This window comes from Lactuca serriola, chromosome 3, assembly GCF_051521515.1.
Source record: "Lactuca serriola cultivar US96UC23 chromosome 3, Lser_US96UC23_V15, whole genome shotgun sequence".
Classification (NCBI taxonomy): domain Eukaryota; kingdom Viridiplantae; phylum Streptophyta; class Magnoliopsida; order Asterales; family Asteraceae; genus Lactuca; species Lactuca serriola.
In genome coordinates this window covers 311,373,181-311,393,637 of record NC_136410.1, presented here as the reverse complement: position 1 = coordinate 311,393,637, position 20,457 = coordinate 311,373,181, and the positions used below count along the sequence as shown (strand labels likewise).

Here is a 20,457-nt window from a genome sequence, read left to right as displayed (position 1 = left end):
AGCCATCGAAGGATGGGTAGTTCCGACAACACCCACAGAAATTCGCCAATTCTTAGGCCTAGCAGGTTACTACAGGAGGTTCATTCAAAACTTCTCTAAGATCGCCAAGCCACTTACCTCACTTACACAAAAGGGCGTACCATTCAAATGGATAGACAAACAAGAAGTTGAATTCCGAACTCTGAAGCGAGCACTCTGCAGTGCCCCGGTACTATCTCTACTAGAGGGAACAGAAGATTTCGTGGTCTACTGTGACGCGTCAAATCAGGGTTTAGGTTGCGTTCTCATGCAGCGTGGAAAAGTGATAGATTACGCATCCCGCCAAATAAAGACACACGAAGTGAATTATACAACCCACGATCAGGAATTGGGAGCAGTGGTCTTCGCTCTGAAGATTTGGAGGCATTACCTCTATGGTACGAAGTGCACCGTCTTCATGGACCACAAGAGTCTCCAGCACATCTTGAATCAAAAAGAGCTGAATATGAGGCAACGAAGATGGGTTGAACTATTAAACGATTACGAGTGTGAAATCAAGTACCACCCAGGCAAAGCCAACATGGTAGCTGATGCCTTCAGCCGGAAAGAGTACTCTAATCGTCGTGTGAAAACTCTCTCAATAACCATCCAATCTCACCTAACCACTCAGATCAGGGCAGCCCAGTCAGATGCCATGAAGGCGGAAAACAGAACAAGCAAAGCATTACGCGGAATGGAGAAGAATCTCGAGGTGAAAGAGGACGGAGTATACTATTTCATGAACCGTATTTGGGTCCCTAAATTTGGAGGATTTAGGGAGGTAGTTATGAATGAAGCTCACAAGAGGCGATACTCCATCCATCCAAGTTCGGACAAAATGTACTTGGATATTAAACAACATTATTGGTGGCCTAACATGAAGGCAGAAATTGCCACCTATGTCAGCAAATGCCTTACTTGCGCTAAAGTAAAGGTGGAATACCAGAAGCCCTCGGGGTTATTACAGCAACCAGTAATCCCCGAGTGGAAATAGGAAGGGATTTCTATGGACTTTGTGACCAAGCTACCCAAGACGTCAGATGGATTAGATACTATATGGGTAATAGTTGACCGACTGAAGAAATCCACCCATTTCCTGCCAATAAAAGAATCCTACAAGATGGAGAGGCTGACGAGAATAAACACTCGAGAAATCGTGAGGCTTTACGGAGTGCCAGTATCTATCATCTCAGATAGAGATTGTAGCACCTGGTTCCTGGTACGTAAATCTTATTTGAGTATTTTCCATTTTTAGCCTTGGACTCGACGAGTCATAGGTCCGACTCGTCGAGTAGAGACGGGACCCCGGGATGGGTTTAAGTTGGTGACTCGGCGAGTCCATATCCCGGACTTGACGAGTCGCCGCTGTTGGATGAAACCCTAAGTTTCAGGGGTTTGCGCCCTATTTAAACAACATATCCGCCCCAAGCCAGCCCCCATTCCCCCCCCCAGAGCTTCCAACCCTCGTTCTAAGCTTGTTCATTGAGAGTTTGAAGCAATTGTTGTGTATTCTTGAAGGTTTTGAGGCAAAAGGGAAGTAGATCAAGAGGAAGGGAAGGAATCCAAGCATCTTCGTGCTCTCTCAGCAGTTCCTTTGAGGTATAACCCGTTTTCCCTCTGTTTCTATGCTTATTACTTCATTTAAGTCATTCTTGAGCCAATCCCCAAGCTTGTATGTGCAATATAAGTCGTAATAGGTGATTGGCCTGTAGATCTAGGCAAGATTGAGCTCCAGGAGCTCAGATCTGTTACCTTTATGGACCCATGTTGCTTGTTCACCCTAGATCTACCCTTTTGAGGCATTTTGAGCCCTAAATCCCTCATTGGTGAGTATCTACACGTAAAGTTGGAAACTTTACGTGTCATTCATGCTCTAGGAACCCAGATCTGTAAATGGAATGGACTGGAATCGAGCAAAATCGCGTATATAGTGATTGCATGGCGACGACTTGGCGAGTCGTTCATCAGACTCGGCGAGTCTGCTCGCGAGTCTTCTAGTTGTCCCCTTTTCGTAGAGTCGAGTGTGAGCAGTGAGTCACGGGGTGTGACTAAGTGAGTTGGAAGCTGAACTCATCCATGGAGGAACTCAGCGGGTCAATGCCCTGACTCGGCGAGTTCAAGGCAATCTCCTTAGATCAAGAACAGACTCGGCGAGTCGCAGCATAAGTGTTCATCGGATGAAGATGAACTCGACGAGTTGTTCATACAACTCGGCGAGTAGGATGAAGGACTTGAATATCAGTTTAGAAGGAGAACTCGTCAAGTCATCGCCTAACTCGACAAGTAGAAACGGTATTCAGGACAATCGTCTGGGTAGGGACTCGGCGACTTGGAGAGCCAACTCGGCGAGTCGGGCCAACTGAAAGTTGACTCTGACTTTGACTTAGGGCATGATCAGGGGTAAAATGGTCATTTTACCCAAAGGACAATTAGCAGTGTTTGATTGAGTATGTTGTGGGATTTGCAGCCGGAGGATTTCCAGAGCGGCAGCAGCAGCAGTAGACAGTCAGTTCCCGATCAGATCAGTAGCTACTTCGAGGTGAGTTACCTTCTAGTAGCGGTGGGTCTACGGCCACAATGCCGGCCCACCAGTAGGAGTCGTATGTTAGATGATTGTCTTTGTGATATCATCTAGGTTTGCTACTACCTGATATGTTATATGCTAGCATGATATGTTATATGAGATAGAAGTAGAGATCGGTTGATAGGACCGAAGGGTAGTTCAGACACCCCAGAAATGTCTGACAGTACGTGATGATATGTTTGCATGCTGGCTTGTTATGTTATATGCGATAGAGGTAGTAGGAGGGGACTAGTCCCCGAGGATCGGTTGTTAGGACTGATGGGTAGTCAGCACCCTAGAATGGCTTGACACGGGTAGGACGGCACCCCAGAATGGCCGCACGGGTAGTCGGCACCCCAGAATGGCTGTACCGAGTAGTCAGGCACCCCAGAATAGCCTGGCAGTATGTATGTTATGTGGTATGTGGTATAGTGGGGGAACTCACTAAGCTTCGTGCTTACGGTTTTCAGTTTTGGTTTCAGGTACCTCCTCAGCTAGGGGAAAGGAGGCGGCGTGGTAGCGACATGTCACACACACACACACTCTCTTGTTTCCGCAGTTACGAGTTTATTCTGGGGTTGATACTCTGATATTTGATTGATCGAATGTTGTGGTTTTCAATTTGACTTCGATGTGAAATGGTTTAATCAAACAATGTTTTAACTATTAATGCTTTTATGTAATGTTTTATAACGAAATTTTTGGATGTGAAAATTGGGTCGTTACAGAGATAGTAGGTTCACTTCACGTTTTTGGCAATCACTTCAGAAAGCACTGGGAACCCATCTCAACATGAGCACTGCTTATCACCCACAAACGGATGGTCAAAGCGAACGAACCATCCAGACGCTCGAAGACATGCTTCGCGCATGTGTGATAGACTTTGGGAAGTCCTAGGATACCCACTTACCCTTAGTTGAATTCTCGTATAACAACAGTTACCATTCGAGCATCAAAGTCGCTCCTTTCAAAGCGCTATACGGACGTAAGTGTAGATCACCGTTGTGTTGGGCTGAGGTGGGCGACACCCAGCTGGCAAGGGAACTAGCATCAGACAAGACGTTAACGGGACCGAAGATCATACGTGAAACCACGGGAAAGATAGTTCAAATCAGAGCTCGACTACAAGCATCGCGCGACCGACAAAATAGCTATGCTGATAGACGGCGAAAGCCCTTGGAGTTTCAGGTTGGGGATCGAGTACTGTTAAAAGGTTCTCCCTGGAAAGGAGTCATTCTGTAACACCGTGAATTTCAAAATAATTTTTCGCATAATATAAAAACATTTTCATTTAATTTTCATAAAACATCAAGTTTAAAACTCCAATCCATATCATACAAAATCCCAAGATCACATATCATAAAAATCCCATGCGTGTGTACAGATCAAGCCGACGCCTTCCCACGGTCATCACTAGTACCTGAAACAAACAACACTAACACTGTAAGCACAAAGCTTAGTGAGTTCCCCAAAATACCACACATAACACATATTAGCCACTCGAGGCTATAACTCTGTGGGTCCGTAGACCCTACTTTGTGAACCCACTGGTTCTATCTTTGGGAACCTTCCGGTTCCAACTCTGTAAACATGCACAACATAAATCACATAGAAATAATGCAGTACAACACATAACATACATATAGCATACAAATACTCTGTCACATAACTCTGATTACCTACTCAAGGTAAAGTATAGTGAGAAGACTCACCTTGTATATCTCGATAACTCGCGAATCCTGGAAATCACTCGTGCTCGATCCTCCGAGCTATAATCCTCCTATAACATCATATATCTCTAATTAACACTTTTACCACTAAGGTTGACTATCAATATCAAGTCAACTCTGGTCAACAGTCAACGGTCAACTTTGACCGGACTCGGCGAGTGCACTAGGGCGACTCGACGAGTCTATACGTGTTCACTGACTCTCTAGGATCCTCTCCTGACACGTCGAGTACACCCCAACTCGATGAGTCTCACCTGGCATGAATCGCGGGGCCACCACGACTCAACTCGCCGAGTCTCAAGAACAACTCAGCGAGTTCCAGCTCGACTCAGTCCACCTGTCAACCCTCTCTAACTCTCCCTGACTCACTGAGTCAACCCTTAACTCGGCAAGACCACTCGATGAGTGGTCAAGGACAATCTTCATGCTACTCGCCGAGTCTGTTCTTCGGATTCGCCGAGTCCATGCCATGCATCAACTCAATCTCGCTTCTGAGGTCAGATCCGCTCCATCCACTCATAGCTCTGGCCCTCCTAAGCACATTCATCACGTAAAGTCACAGTCTTGGCTACCATGCAACGCCTACAAGGCTTCTTTTGAAGAAATGACCTCTAAAATGGCAACCTAAGTCTCCAACCCAAAAGGAAGGACATAAAGCATGGCATTTGGGACTCTCTGGACCTACTAAGGTCCAGATCTAGGTACCATATCCCCATGGGACCTCTCACACTCCAAATACAAGGCAAACAAGGCATGAAGAAACCCTAGATTTGATCATATCAACAAAAACACGAGAATAAGCTCTGAATGATACCTCAAGAAGCTTCCTCTGACGAAATGGAAGTAGATCCAAGCTCCCCAACTCTTCTAGCTTGACTTTCCCCTTCCTTTCTTGCAAACACACACAAAATTGGTGAATAATGGCCTCTTATCTCACTCACAAGAACTCTCAGCTGTTTTGGTGCTCTCAAGGTCAAGGTAGCCGCAATGAAGGGCCATAAGGTCCTTTAAATAGGGCTTAGGACCGGGAAATTAGGGTTTCATTAAACAGCGCGGACTCGCCGAGTCCAGGCGCGAACCCGCGTCCAGAACCACGATCCTACTTGGCGAGTTTGAGCTCCGACTCGCCGAGTCCCCTCACAAAGCACCAAAAATATATGAATAAAAGATACCTAGAAATCCGGGCTGTTACACATTCATTTTGGAAAACAGGGAAAACTGAACCCACGATACGTTGGACCTTTCGAGATTCTTGCCCGAATTGGTCCAGTGGCGTACAGACTGCAACTACCCACGGAGCTCAGCAGTGTACACCCCATGTTCCTTGTTTCCAATCTAAAGAGGTGCCTATCCGATGAAACTCTCGTCATTCCCCTTGAAGAAATTGAAATCAATGAGAATCTCCTGTTCATTGAAGAACCAGTCGAAATCATGGACAGGGAGGTGAAGCGTACTAAGCAAAGTCGCATCCCGATCGTGAAAGTACGGTGGAACGCAAAGCGTGGGCCAGAATTCACGTGGGAACGCGAAGACCAAATGAAGCAAAAGTACCCTCATCTATTCTAGCATTCTCAAATCTAGCTTTCAAAAGAATTTCGGGACGAAATTCCCTCTAACGGGGGGGATGATGTCACAGCTATGAATTTGAAGCCTTGTAAACATTTAACAATGATAACAAATGTAAACCAACAATGGGAAAGCATGTAAGATGCTTATTCATTAACAACCAAATCTCAATCAAACACATCATACATGCACTGCAAATAGTCAACAAATAATTAGGAACCCTAGAAATCCTTGTTTAAGTCCATTTTGGACTAGGATTTCCTTATTGGGCCCAATGGACCAATAAGCTTCCAACTGGAATATCATGGGCTTAGAACTCTTGAATGGGCTCTAATTGGACCCACTTTTATTTATTTTAATATTTTGGACCATATTGGGCCTAGAATGAAATAAAATATTTAAATGAACCTCATTGGACCATAACTAACCTTATTAGCCCTAATGGGCCATAAAAATCATTACTTGATTATTTTGGGCCAATAGTTATCTAAACTAGCTATGATTTGGACTTAGGCATTTAAGGGCCCAAATTCCTTCCTTTTTCTCTCCAAATCTCTACCCAAGCCCAAAAGAAAGGGAAGAGTTGACTTCTTGCATGCCACATCATTTTTGTATGAGGGATATCTAGGCATTACACTTCAAACATCCATGCACTTCTCATCTTTCCATGCAAGCTCACTCTCTCTTCTTCTCCCTCTCTCCCTATCGGCCGAACCCAAACAAACACACACACACTTCACTTAAAATTCTCTCAAGAAACTCTCTTCATTTCTCTCCAAAATTTTCGAGATCTCGGGAGTCTTCAAGGAAATCATTCCACAAAATCATCATCCAAGAGCACACTAAGTTCGAGACCCTCCAAGAAAAGTTGCTAGGATCGAATTCTTCTTCATCTTTTCCTTCCAAAACCGAAACCACACCCAAGGTGAGTTTCATACCCCTTCCTTTTCGGTTTTTATGAGTTTTATGGGGGAGAATACAAGTAAATGTGTAGATCTATGTGTAAATGTATGCTATGTGAGATTTGATGCATGTATGTGTGTGATATCATGTGTTTTGTGATGAATATGTTATCAAAAAGTGTGTAAAAACCGAGATCTAAGGCATGAGAAAAGAAATAAACATAACTTAAGTTATTATACACTAATCAAGTCAAGAAAAATGGCTTATAAGGTCATGATGAACATAATCTAACATTAAACCCATCTTTGGGCTTAAAATGTCAAAATACAAAACTTAGGGTACAAACCGACAAATTTATAGTTTCTGGAGGGTCAAAAGGTTCCAAACAGTTTCTATAATAATTTTTCTGAACAACAACATTTTTAAGGTACTTAAAGTGTAAATTTTGAACCTAATGGGCTAGATTTGGGCTTTTCGGCCCAATAAGCCTCAAAATGCGAGATTTATAAGTTTGAGGGGCTGAAAATGCAATTTTCTGTAAAACAGGGGATTTGAAGTGTATTAAAACTATTTCAAAGGCCAAAAATGCTTTTCAAATTCAAAAAGGATCAAAAATGTAAGAATTTTCTATTTTGGGCCAAAACTGTAAAAGTTGCGAAACTGGGGGTTTTAACCGAGAAAACATCATTCTGGAAGGGCTAAAGCTGTTTATAAAATAATTTTTGGGTTAAAAATGTCTTTTCAACAAGTTTATGATACAAAAGTGTCAAAAAAATGTTTTAAGGACTAAAAATGAAATTCTTTTATATAAAGGACTAAAAGTGTTATTTTTATAAAAGAAAGGTTGTGAAAAGGTAAAAATCTTACTTTTAAACAAATTAATTCATTAAGACAAAATACAAGATCCACGACTACCGACGAAACAGAAAAACAAATACACTCTCAACAACAAATATCGTTACAAAACGAATTGATTCAGTCTCGAATCAATAACAAAACAAAAATCAATAACCCAAGTAATTCGTTAAACACGCGTCAACTATGATGAGTCAACATACAAACTTTGGGCTTGAAAGTTTCAAATCGTGCTTGTTGGGCCTTGCTAGCCCAATAACATGATCTTTGGGCCCGAAGGGAACGCGCTTACATGTTAACGGGCCTCCTATGACCCAATTCCATGTAACAGGACTTTCAATAACTCTATTGTGCTATTGGGCCCTAATGGTCCATTAGTACTGCTAGTGAGGTCGAGAAGTCAAATGCGAGTTGGGCCAAGTGCCTTTCGCATTCCCGATAGCCTTGAATAACTTATGGAAATAAAGGGGGCTTCGTACCCTCCTTTCTCCTCGGTTGACCGGCTTATGAGAATTCAAGTAAACAGATTCGTGGCGTTAATCAAGAGAAGTCAGGGTGGTTGGATTATGTGAGTAGTACGGACGACGCCTTAAGGATCGTTCGTAACCTGTAGTTATAAACTAGTCATTTTCATTAATGTGTGATTGTAACAACTCACAAACCTTAATTAATCCAATGTCACCTGGGTAATCAAAAACATTCGTCGTATCGGTATAACAATAAACAAGTCATGTAATTTGCGTATTGTTTTCCCGGAAAGTTCAACATTTTCACCTATGTGATGTATACAAAGTTCAACAATTATACATGTTTTCAAAATCGACAAGCATATTTACGGATCTTCACACTTTTTATAAACAAATACTCTTTTCAGAAAATATCGGATTTTCTGGGTTTTTCAAACTTCACAAAAAAAATCATTTTTCCATAACATTACTTATGCACTCACCAATATTCCATATGTTGACGTTTTTCCAAAATAACTTGTATTCTCAGGTAACAGGTAAGCCGAAGAATAAGTATCAGGAAATGTCATGGTGTTTTGCTTAAATTATCTATCAGACAGTTCATGTTATGGAATTGTAATGTTTAAAACAATGTATTGAATGTAAACAATATCAGTTGTAATATTCCAATGCATGGTGATGATTTGTGTTATGATTCATGTATATTCATTGTGATGGTATTCAATTTGAGTCACAAGAGCCCTCGGACGTTTCCGTCGTCCGGTTCGGCGGTGTGACACATAAAGTAGTTTATCATAAACTAACTTTTTACGTTTCCAAGTGTCGTGCCGGTTTTGACGCGAAACTTCGACATGTCATATCTTCTTCGTTATAACTCGGATTTCGGCGTTCTTTATATCTCCGGAATCCTTGTCCCGACCACTACAACTTTCTTCATAGATATTAGACCTATCTATTATTTTATTTTTGACGCTTATTTTTATTTTTAACTTATTATATCTTATAATTAAATATAAGGCACATAATATTCAAATAATTTCTATTTATTATTAAAAAGTGGTTATAAGTGCTGACCCTAACTATTACACCATTAAATTAATATTTAGCCTAGAAACACGGGCGGTCATAGTATATCAACTTAGTATACAAATTATTATATTAAATTTAAAAACAATATTATTGTTATATTTAAAAAAAACATATACTTTTAAATATTTCAAGTGTCCATCAAACGGTCATTCAACCGTAAATTTGTGAATTTATTTTCAAGAAGTTTTCTTTAATATTAAATTCTTCTGGTTGTAGGAAACTTGTTGGATTCCACTTTATCGACTATAACACTCACGTCGACTCATCTCTTTTCGCTTTCGTTTATACCAGGTTCTTTATTTTCATATTAAAATTATTTTCTTTTTTTATGATGATTAGTAATGGTCCTCTTTCATAAGTAGTTCCAACTTCCAAGAAACTTACTTGTTCGTCTTTTTATTTTCATTTTGAGAAATTAAATATTGAGAAATTAAATTTCTTTAATTTAAAAAAAAAAAAAAAAAAAAAAAAAAGCCAATGAACCAATAATATTCATTATAATTTAAAGTTTAAACTAGCTGTAATTTTTGACAAACTAATTGATAATACACACATATCGGAACAAACCTTAAATTAGATATCCTAACAAACCTTATCTGTACCAAACACAAACAGATGATCAAAACAAGATTCTATATCAAACTTCTTTTTTCAACGATCCATTTGAAAAGCGAACAAGTTTCAAAATACATATTTTAAGAAGCTAGCTAGAGAACCTAACAAGAGTGCTTTACTTAATAATACCTACAAATGATCAATCACAATTCACAAATAAGGAACAATAAAAATGATACATATATGCAATTAATTACCAGTTGTGTTTGACGATCTTAAACTTTTCTAAAACCGTTTTTCCTTCTTTATACTTTTGAGATTCCTGATATGCTTTGTCGTACATCCATCCTAACACCTCCCCACAATCTGAGCAACTCACATCTGCCACTCGATGTAATCCAGTAATCAGATGTCGGTCTTCTTTCTCACCCACCACCACGTTCATCACGTGAGAAAACAAAAAAGCTCTCCCATGTCTTGCCTATATATATACTCCATATTTTATATACAAACAAAACTAAACTCAGATATGTAATCATCATGCATATATGATGAAAACAATTTATGAAGATACATAATATATATACTAAGTATAATACCTGGAAAGTTTTGGAGACAATATCGTCATGAAGGGCAACATGGGAGTGACAGTTGTAGCAGGCGTACAGCCTAGGAGCGACCGTATCTGCCATTTTGGATTTAATTTGGGATGGAGGTTGAGTAAAAGGAAGGAATAAAGACCGAATCACTCAAGAAATTATCGATTAAAATAGTGGTTTGATGGTGATAATTGATATGACATACGAATCTCACCATAATTTTAAAAAAAAAAAGAAAAAAAAAAAGAAAAAAAAAAAAAAGAAAAAAAAAGAGGACATTAATTAATTAAATAAAAGGTAAATGGAAAACGAAAAACGCCATTCCAAATTGCAAACCAAGAGGCTATTTCAGGAAAATGGTTTTCCTGTCAACTTAAAAACGTCAAATATAATATAATCTACTATAATAAATGTACGGGTCTCACAACTAGTATAATATAATCTACTATAATAAATGAAGGTTTTTTTGTCATATGTCCTCTTCTTATTCATTTGGACACATAACATTTTGTAGAATTTTTAAATTTTCTATTTTTTACTTGTCATTTTATTGTATTTTTCATTTTATTAAATTAAAATTTCACATTTAATATGTAAGATAATATATATGTAAGGTATTTATTAAAAATGGTGTATATATATAATGTATTCAATACATTAAAGTCTCATTAATTTTAATAATTCAAAAATTTTCTCATTATTCTTACAAATTCAACCTTTTAAAATTGTTAAAATTTCATATATATATATTTTTTTTAATAACCTATGTAATACATGGGTCTCACACCTAGTTATAATTATTAGAGAAAATAAAAATATTAAAAGTTTTGTACGTATTGTGTATTCTTGATGTTGTTAGTATTCACTTATAGAGTATGCTATGGACTTGACATAATTACGTATCAAATCTATTCACCATCTTTTTTATTAGAATTGACTATGAATAATTGGTGTGCATTAGGAATTATATATATATATAATAGTCTACAATGATTTTGTGAATATATAAAATTAACGTCATGTGATGTTCCTAACAACACAAAAGGAATCCAATTTCATTATGAAACAATTTTTGTTTAGAAACTCTCTACTATCACAAGTTTATTTGATTCGTTTCATCTTCTTTTTGTTAGATATATAATTAAGAAGATAAACTAATAATCCCTATATAAAAACGTCATTATCGAAAAGAAACAAGACTACCATTAAGATGTAACGAAGCAAAACATCTAGAACGCATTTGAAATAAAAAGAGAAAGAAATAAATTCTTGGGTCATAGCCCAAACATTATGGTTTTATAACAGAACTTCCAGAAACCACCCTAGCTAAACCTACACACAAACACACATGCTATTAATTTACGATCACATTAATTAATTAATTAATTTGTTCATTTAATCCATCTCTTTCTGGTTGCTTCCACTGCCTCCTCCCTCAATCTTTTGAGCTCTATACTCAGCTGTTGATACTGTGCTTCAATTGCTTCAATTCCTAGCCTCAATTCCACATCATCCTCTTCAATATCTTTATGTACTTCCATCTCATCATCATCTTCATCTTCATCTTCATCTTCATCTTCATCTTCATTACATGATAAAGAAAGAAATGAAGCGTTGTTTATCATGCTCATCGACTCAACCTCATCTGCAAAATCTTCATTAATCCTTTTTACACATTCTAATCCATACCCACCATAGTACAAATCCCTAACCTCCATTTCACAAATCCTAACATCATTTTCACCCATCGATGCATCCGATGTTTCTGAATCTTCTTTATCCCCCCTTGAATTAGGTTTCCAACCAGGTATGACTTTTGTGATCAAGTAATCGATAAACTCAGCAATAAAACACACATCATGATCTGCTAATTCAAGCTGTTCCACCATCTCAATCGCGACAGATTGTGGAGTGTCACTATCAAGGTAAAACAAAAAGTGTATGTTCCTCACCCCACCTGCAAATCAATCAATCAATCAATCAATCCCTTTCTTTTTTTATCTTATAACTTTTTTTTATTTTTTTTTAAATTAAAAAGCTTCTCACCACATGGGTCAGCAATCCGCAAGGTCAAAGAAACCGAATTGTCATCATTCTTTATCCCTTTCAACCTGAACTCGTTTTGCTGATGAATCCTCTTGAATTCAGCAACTCCATTTTTGGTGTTTAATTGATCAATCTCCATGAAATTCAATGATCTTGGTGCTGCTGTTGGTGTTGGCTCTTTCAGAAAAGGATCTTCAAGAAGCTTTCCAGCAGATGATCTTTCAGTTGCTGGAACCAGACATTTTTCTATGAATCCCTTCAGTTCAGAATCACCCACTTTGCTAAGAGAACCTGGTTTAATCCCCTGTAGTTTTTTTTTTTTTTAAACAAACAAACAATCATTTAACTTATTTCATTCCATTCATAATTTTACCATTTCCAAAACTTACTGATGTTACTTTCTTATAGATTTGAGCTGGATTTTTGCATTCGCTATAAGGGTACTCAAATGTCACCATTTCCAACAAACACATCCCAAAAGAATATATATCAACAAGTTCGTTGTATTCCTCTTCATAAAGCTCCGGTGCCATGAATTCAGGTGTTCCTAGTAAAAAAAAAACAACATTAAATTCATACTACACTTGAAGAACATGTTTTTATTTTAAGAAATATTAATACCAATAACACTCTTGGCAGTTGGCTGTTGCATGACAGTTGCCAATCCAAGATCACCGATCTTGATTTCTCCATTGTTCCCATTAACAAATATGTTGTCACATTTCAAATCCCTGTGAATCACAGGTGGATTTTGACTGTGAAGGTAGTGAAGACCATTTAGAATTTGTCTTGCCCACTTCTTGATCGCTTTCAAATCAACTGTTTTATGTTTCTTCCGATATCTAATAAGTACAAATTAAGAGTCGAGTAAAATATATATATATATATATATATATATATATATATATGATATCGAATGGATTATTTCTTTCTTACTGTCTAAGGCTTCCGGATGTGAAGAGCTCAGTTATCATATTTACATTTTTCTTCTTATGATCAACCCATGAATCAAAGAACTTGATGATGTTATTGTGTTTTAATGATCTAAGAAGATGAACTTCTGAATATAATTTTTCCAAGTCTTGTGGTGACTGCATCACAGCATCAATCTTCATATGATTCCAGGCAACTTCAATTCCTTCAAGCTGGTCGAATCCCTTGTACCTATTAAAAATCAAAATCAAAATCCTTTATTAACAAAATGTTATAAACGGAATCAAAAACTAGAGCTTCTTCTACTAAACGTTATGAAACCATACACAGTCTTGAATGCACCTTTGCCCAGAACTTCAGAGTACTGTAAATGGAACACGAAACAAAAACCATGAATGAATGAATGGATAATATATATATAACACTTAAATTCAGTCGGAATTGCAGGAAAACAACATAATTAATTAATAAGTAATTAGGCATGATAATAAATGGATGGATGATATTATATATGTGTAAGCAAATTAACATAAAACGAAATACCCGAACGTATCGACCTCTGGGGTCTTTTTCAACATAATGAGCCTCTGAATCAGGAGACTCCTTACAAACAGCTTCAAACAACCCATTATTATCTTTACAACAACAAATTTTGCCAGGAAAAAGTAACCCCTCTCCTAGGTTTAACCCACCACCAGAACTACTCATCCCAGTAGCAGAAAGATAAAAAGATTGGGAAGAAGAAGAAAAAGAAAAACGCAATAAGATTAGAGAGATCACAAGGGGACGTGGGTTTCGGAAGTAATTGAATACGAATAATCGAATGCCGATCGCGTATTGAATCGAGATCGACATCCGAAAAGGACAACATCATTCGCAAGCTTCCTTGATGACGACCACCACAACAGGGAAACAATAATAAACAAGGGACTTTTATTATGTGCCATCACACCACAAAAAATAAAATTAAATCCTCCTGATGATTCTTTCTTTCTTGAATTTCCAATTTTCCTTCAATCTATTCAAACCAATCTAAAACCATCATTTTCCCTCCTGTCGTTCTTCTGTCATCATCGTTACAATCAATCTCCTTGTTTTGCATTCCCTGCGTTCTTAGAAGAAATCAAAAACCATCATGTCATAATATATGGATTCGGAAAAAGGGAGATTTTGGTAGTGGAGTTCTTTTTATCCCTTTCTACAGGAAAAGTGGGGAATCTGGAGGTTGAAGATCAAAAAATTATTGGTAACGGAATTCAAAGGGAACAAAACGAGAAGAAAAAGGGAAAATGGATAATTTCAGAGTTTTTGAGAAAGGAGAAAATGGAAGAGGGAGGAGGCGAGCGGCGGAAAAATCGCATCACACAAACACCTGTACGCCTGTACGGGTTTAGATTGCTGATTGCTGTCTGTCAGTGGAAGTGGAATGGGACAGAATTAATGTGAATGTGAAACAGAAAACAAACATAAAATTGCAAGTCAGTGCGTATAATCTTAAACTAAAAAACAAAAGATTTTAATGCGGTGAACGTGGATCGAACACGTGACCTTCAGATCTTCAGTCTGACGCTCTCCCAACTGAGCTATCCCCGCTTTGTTGTTGCTTTCTTCTAACTACATATTATACTAAACAATACTTCTGCGGTTTCATCATCACTCTCTCGATTATGATATTGAGAGGTGGTAATGTAAATCAGGTCGGGTAGTTTGAGACTTTGAGTTATAACCACATCATCTCAACTTGAATTCCAATACGTGGTATATGTGTGATTGTTGGTGAGCTTGAATTTAATCATTTCAGTTGTGTTGTAAATTAGTTTTTTCAAACCGGATTGTTAAATTTTAAATTGTATTTTTCAACTTTGATAGTCGTTTATAACTGATGGAGAAATTTTCTAAGATGTTGGTGATGGATGATAACATTTCCATATGTTGTTGAACGGAATAGAGAATTAACACCAATTTTTGTTTAGGTGGTGATGGATTCCATTATAATTTTATTTATGGCACTGAATCATCAGATAATTCATTTTCTTCCCATTATTAATATCGGTATGCAATTGATAAAAAAAATTCCACACTAGAATTTTCATGTAATTAGTAAATTTCATTAGCGCCTTGTTTTTCATGTTAGGTATTTTATTTTTTATGAGATGTCCAACATTGTTCCATCTCAAAGTGTAAGTCCTTCTAAAAACTCATTATTCTTTATTTTATTTTTTATGAGATGTCCAACATTGTTCCATCTCAAAGTGTAAGTCCTTCTAAAAACTCATTATTCTTTGTATCCCTTTTGATCAAAACATCAACAATTTCCTTCCACTCAAAATATATGACTTTGATCACTTAATGATGCGATTTCTGAAATTTTAATGTTACGATCTTTCTTGAAAACTCACAAACTTGAACTTATTATTTTGGAAAATATCTAAATATTGATGATCTCATTTTAAAGTTCTTTTCTTTCCTATTTTTTGGAACCTTTTGGTATACAATTGGTTTTCTGTTTTTTATTATCTTCCCATTTTTCCATGTTTCTTCTTTCTTTCTTTATTATCTTCCCATGTTTCTTCGCACCACTAGGTAATTGACAAAGGTGGGAAGGCCATAAGTTATGGCCTCCGTGCTCCATAACTTGGGTATTGTATGCAATGTTTTAAAAATCGGTTTGAACCGATCGGTCGAACCGGTTGGACCGGGAACCGGAAGAGGGAGTGTTTCAACTATCACCGGTTTTATATTTATTTCTGAACCGGATTGAACCGGTCGGTTTTTAGAAAAACCCGGTTGAACCGGTCAAAATAAACCGGTTGAATCGGTTAAACCTAATAAAACCACATGAAAAATAACCATTTACATAATAAACTTTGGTGATTTTTTTTTCAAATCTATTTAGTTTTTTCTAAATAAAAACATATGGTAAATTTTATAAATTTTTTTGATGTGTTTGTATTCATCTAAAACTCTCTTTTGTTTCGGTATTATATTTTATTTTCATTTTGACGTATATGGATTGATGTAAAACACTAAAACTTATGGTTATGTGTTATTTTAATGTATTTGAATTTATCTACAAATTATTTTTATATGTATATTTAATTTTTGAACTTTTAAAATCAAATTCATAATTTATATATGTATGTGTAGGAAAATAAAAAAAACATGAAAAATATAGAATTCGGTTCACCCGGCGGTCGAACCGGTTGAACCGGGAACCGGTCACCATACCGGTTCAACTAAAAAAACCAGTTTTTAAAACATTGATTGTATGTTGTTGCGAATGAAATCCATCATTTAACCAAATGCCTCCTCCTGCAACAATTCACACGGTTCCCCCCCCCCCCCCTCCATGTTCCCTGCATTTTGTTAGTGGTTCACGATGTTGGATTAGGTGTCTAAGCCCATAACTATAATTGGTATGTACTTGAATTGATAGCAACACAGTCCTTTTGGGTTGCCCTCAAACCTAGCAACTGGACAAGGAAATTATGAAAGGAGATATATTAATTTGTAAGATTAATAAATTAATATAAATGATTTATTAATATTAATATATTAATTAGAAATCATTATGTTTAATTAATAGTTAGCCAGAAATTAATCAGAATTAATTTTGGGGTTAAAAGTATTAATTATAAAGTGCAGGGACTAGTTTGCAATTATCAGATAGTTAAGTGGAAGGCTCCAGAACCTCCTTGGAGGGAGGTGGATGAAATCTATAGGGGAGACCCTAAGGATTTCGTCCAAGGGGCTTTGGATAAGGCCTTTGGATTAGCTTAGGCCCCAAGCAAAGGAGTATTAGGGTTTTCCCAAAACCCTAGATCCCTCAGCTATATAAGGAGTCTCCTAGCTCCTAAATTCGGCCACTCCTACCTTGGAAGAAACCCTAGGCCGATTTTTGCATACCCTACCCTCTCTCCTTCAAGTTTCCTTCTTGCTAGTTCTTGGGTGTGATTCCATTAGAGGCATTACATTTATGGTGCTAGGCTTCCAAGAAGATCAAGTTCAAGAGGATTATCAATTGTTTACTATAACAATTGAAAGGTATGTAACTCTTAAACCCTAGTTAGTTATTTTTGAAAATAGCCTCTCTCCTTTAGGGTTCTTGTTTTGCAATTCAAAGTTATATGTTCAATAGTTAAAATATAGATCCAAAGTAGGTTGCATGTGAACTTAGAAATTGTTTTCTAATTTATTTGTTTTACCTAAAACCCAACAGTGGTATCAGAGTGATTGGTTTTGTTTAAATTGAATAGCTATAATAGTTGAATTGCAAATTAGGGTTTATAGCCATTAAACCCTAAAGGCCAAAATTTTCGATTTTAGGGTTTTGGTTCATAGGGTTTTCGAAAAACCCTAGCCTCCATGAACCCTAATTGAAATTAGGGTTAGGGTTTTGGAAACCCTAGCCTGCTACCTTAAAATTTCGAAATTTGCTAGTCCCTTTTAGGGTTTCTTTGTTTTGGATAATAGTTGCCTTATTGGATAACTGAGAAAAATAAGGAAATTATCGTATTCCCTAATTTTCGAAATCTAGAGGGATTTTGATTAGGATTAAATTAATTGTTTAATTTAATTAGATAATCATTACAAGATTTAATTAATTAATTAAAAGTTAATTAATAGATAAATATTAAATCTAGTTATTTGGTTTATTTAAAATTTAAAATTAATGTCTTAATTTTCGTAATTTATATATAAACCCTAAAGTTTATTATTAAGAATAATAAATTGGGGCATAAATATGATTTATTAATATATTATATGAATAATATATTGATTTGGAATCATATTATTAATTATTATTTAAACAGAAATTAATTTGGAATTAATTTTGGGATTAAGTGAACTGATTAAAAGTACATGAGTTGTTTTGTAATTATTTGATAGTTGAGGCTTTGGGCCATTGGATTACCCTTGTTAGGGCTAGATCGAAAATCCTAGAAGGATCTAGGAGTTATCGTCCAAGGCCTAATGCAAGGAGGTCCATGGGCTTGCTTAGGCCCTAAGATAAGGGATTAGGGTTTCCACCTTGAAACCCTAGTTGGCCTCAAGTATAAAAAGACCCCCTATACTTAAGAATTCGTCCAACCCTTTGAGAAACCCTAGAAGAGATGATTTCTAGTGCTAGTTACATTCTCTCCTCTCTCTCATATTCATCATTTCAATCTTGTGTGTTTGTGAGACATTCGAGGTACTAGATTTGTGGTACTTGTTCTCAAGAGCAAAGGAACTTCAAGATTTAGTTGTTATTACTATATAGCAACAAAGGTATGTATTCTAATCCCTTTTGTTTGTGATTGTTGAAATATTAGATGCATGTTAGGGTTTCCTTTTGTGTTCATTTGTTGTATGTCTAATAGTGAATACATAGATCCAAATTAGGGTTGCATGCACATACATGATTGTTTGTATAAAACCCAACAAAAACTTCTCAAACTATCTACGATCCAAGTCCACCGATCATGAACAAAACGTGTGATAAACCATTATAAACATGCAATAAATCAGCAAGTTTCAAACTCTCTAAACCCATTCTTATAGCCCATTTTCACTACAAAGACCTCTGGACAACCCCTTCCACATCAACATATAACCTGCTGGAAATTACATAATCTGCGTGCAATTCAATATCGTAAAGTTTTGGAAAAATATATTTTAGGACATCTCCAACCATTCATTAAAAATATACTTTTATACTAAAAGTTAGATTATAGTGATCCATCCCCACACTACACCTAACATTATATACACTGTTGGTGAATAGTATAACACTAAATATAGTGTTATACTATTTATAAATATTAAATATAGTGTTAAAGTTTCATTAGTACAATTTAGTCCCTCAACTTTAAAGTTACACATTTTTAGTTTATTTCTTCTATTTAGTTTATTTTTGATTTGTTTTAAATTTAATTTTGTATTATAATAAAAATGGTTGTTTCAATAATACGTCAAATAATTATATATTAATAATTAATGTTGTTTAAAGATTTTTAATAATATACTTTATATATCTATACTAATAAAAAGCTACGTATAGAGTTTCTAAAAGCTTAATAAATAGAAGAGTTGTTTTTGTAATATCATAAAGATAAATAAAAATATGCATAGAATCTTTATTTTAAATTTAATTATAATGTAATAGTTTGGATAAGTTTAGTGTTACCATTATCTTTTACACAGTAAATATATGTGTTAGTATAAAAGATAGTGTTATGGATTGTAGATGGTTATACACCTCTAATCATCTATCTTTCTAGAAAAAAAAATGCATTTTCTCTCTTCAAAATTTTTTAATAAAGAAATAGTTTATAGAAATTCTAAGGTCACTGCTCTCTTCATCAATTTTAGCAATACTAAGATCACATAATATACTACTATACTACATATCAATGTTGAACTATACCCAAGACCTGGGTGCGATAGTTTCCCGAGCGAGGTACCTTTCTCGTGTTCTCTCTCCTGTCCTGATTGGGCAACATCTTATAGACTTTTTTTTTTTTTTTTTTTTTTCTTTCAGTTTTTACAATATTTAATTAGATTATATATATACTAAAAAATTATAAAAAAATATATTGAAATTTATGGTTATTAATTTTTTACAAATATATATATATATATATATATATATATATATATATATATAATATTGGTATAAAATATATTTAAAAAGATAAAAATAAGAGGAAGTAAAAGATGATGAAATATAAAGCCGAAAAAAAAAAATGAAAGAAAGGTATACCTTCCGGCCTAAGCGATCTATTTTCTTGCAATAGGAAAGTAAACACAATCTTAACATATAAAAGGAATATGTAACCTAGAAGATAATTTATAGTAATATAAATGATCCTTAGAGAAAACATAAATACATAATGCAAATGATAAACAATTAAAAGAAAATAAGTATATGATAAATTGAAAGTGTTTAACAAATCAAAGTGTTGGTATATAATAAATTGACACAAAAACGTATTCAAAAGCTATTAAATCCAAAAAAAAAAAACAATTAGAATTATACTAGTAAATACTAAATAAAATATGCTATAATTTTATTATTATCTGAGGAAACAAAATATATTTAAAATAAGCGTATATACTCTTTCGTGGATACCCAAACAAGAACTGAACCG

General features: G+C 35.8%; 2 protein-coding genes and 1 non-coding gene across 3 annotated transcripts; all 3 read right to left on the bottom strand.

The window, feature by feature from the left end:
- Window positions 1-9,807: 9,807 nt before the first annotated feature.
- Window positions 9,808-10,624, bottom strand: LOC145094961 (protein yippee-like At4g27745). The gene is made up of 2 exons (XM_079032918.1): window positions 10,346-10,624; window positions 9,808-10,227 (listed from the first exon to the last, which is right to left on the bottom strand). Exons 1-2 carry the CDS (start codon window positions 10,436-10,438, stop codon window positions 10,000-10,002), a joined length of 321 nt encoding a protein of 106 aa, XP_078889044.1. The 5' UTR covers window positions 10,439-10,624; the 3' UTR covers window positions 9,808-9,999.
- Window positions 10,625-11,558: 934 nt separating this feature from the next.
- Window positions 11,559-14,769, bottom strand: LOC145094180 (putative serine/threonine-protein kinase WNK10). Its single transcript, XM_079032475.1, has 7 exons — window positions 13,868-14,769; window positions 13,651-13,688; window positions 13,328-13,555; window positions 13,013-13,233; window positions 12,781-12,938; window positions 12,392-12,695; window positions 11,559-12,302 (listed from the first exon to the last, which is right to left on the bottom strand). Exons 1-7 carry the CDS (start codon window positions 14,177-14,179, stop codon window positions 11,737-11,739), a joined length of 1,827 nt encoding a protein of 608 aa, XP_078888601.1. The 5' UTR covers window positions 14,180-14,769; the 3' UTR covers window positions 11,559-11,736.
- A 75-nt stretch (window positions 14,770-14,844) lies between these two features.
- TRNAF-GAA (transfer RNA phenylalanine (anticodon GAA)) lies at window positions 14,845-14,917 on the bottom strand. Its single transcript has one exon. It is a non-coding gene; the product is annotated as a tRNA-Phe (tRNA).
- Window positions 14,918-20,457: the final 5,540 nt, after the last annotated feature.

Coding starts and splice junctions, on each gene's coding strand:
- LOC145094961 (XM_079032918.1), bottom strand. CDS start 10,438: ATGGCAGATACGGTCGCTCCTAGGCTGTACGCCTGCTACAACTGTCAC. Junction 10,228..10,345: donor TTGTCTCCAAAACTTTCCAG/GTATTATACTTA, acceptor GTATATATATAG/GCAAGACATGGGAGAGCTTT.
- LOC145094180 (XM_079032475.1), bottom strand. CDS start 14,179: ATGTCGATCTCGATTCAATACGCGATCGGCATTCGATTATTCGTATTC. Junction 13,556..13,650: donor AAAGGTGCATTCAAGACTGT/GTATGGTTTCAT, acceptor GATTTTTAATAG/GTACAAGGGATTCGACCAGC. Junction 13,234..13,327: donor ACATCCGGAAGCCTTAGACA/GTAAGAAAGAAA, acceptor TGTACTTATTAG/ATATCGGAAGAAACATAAAA.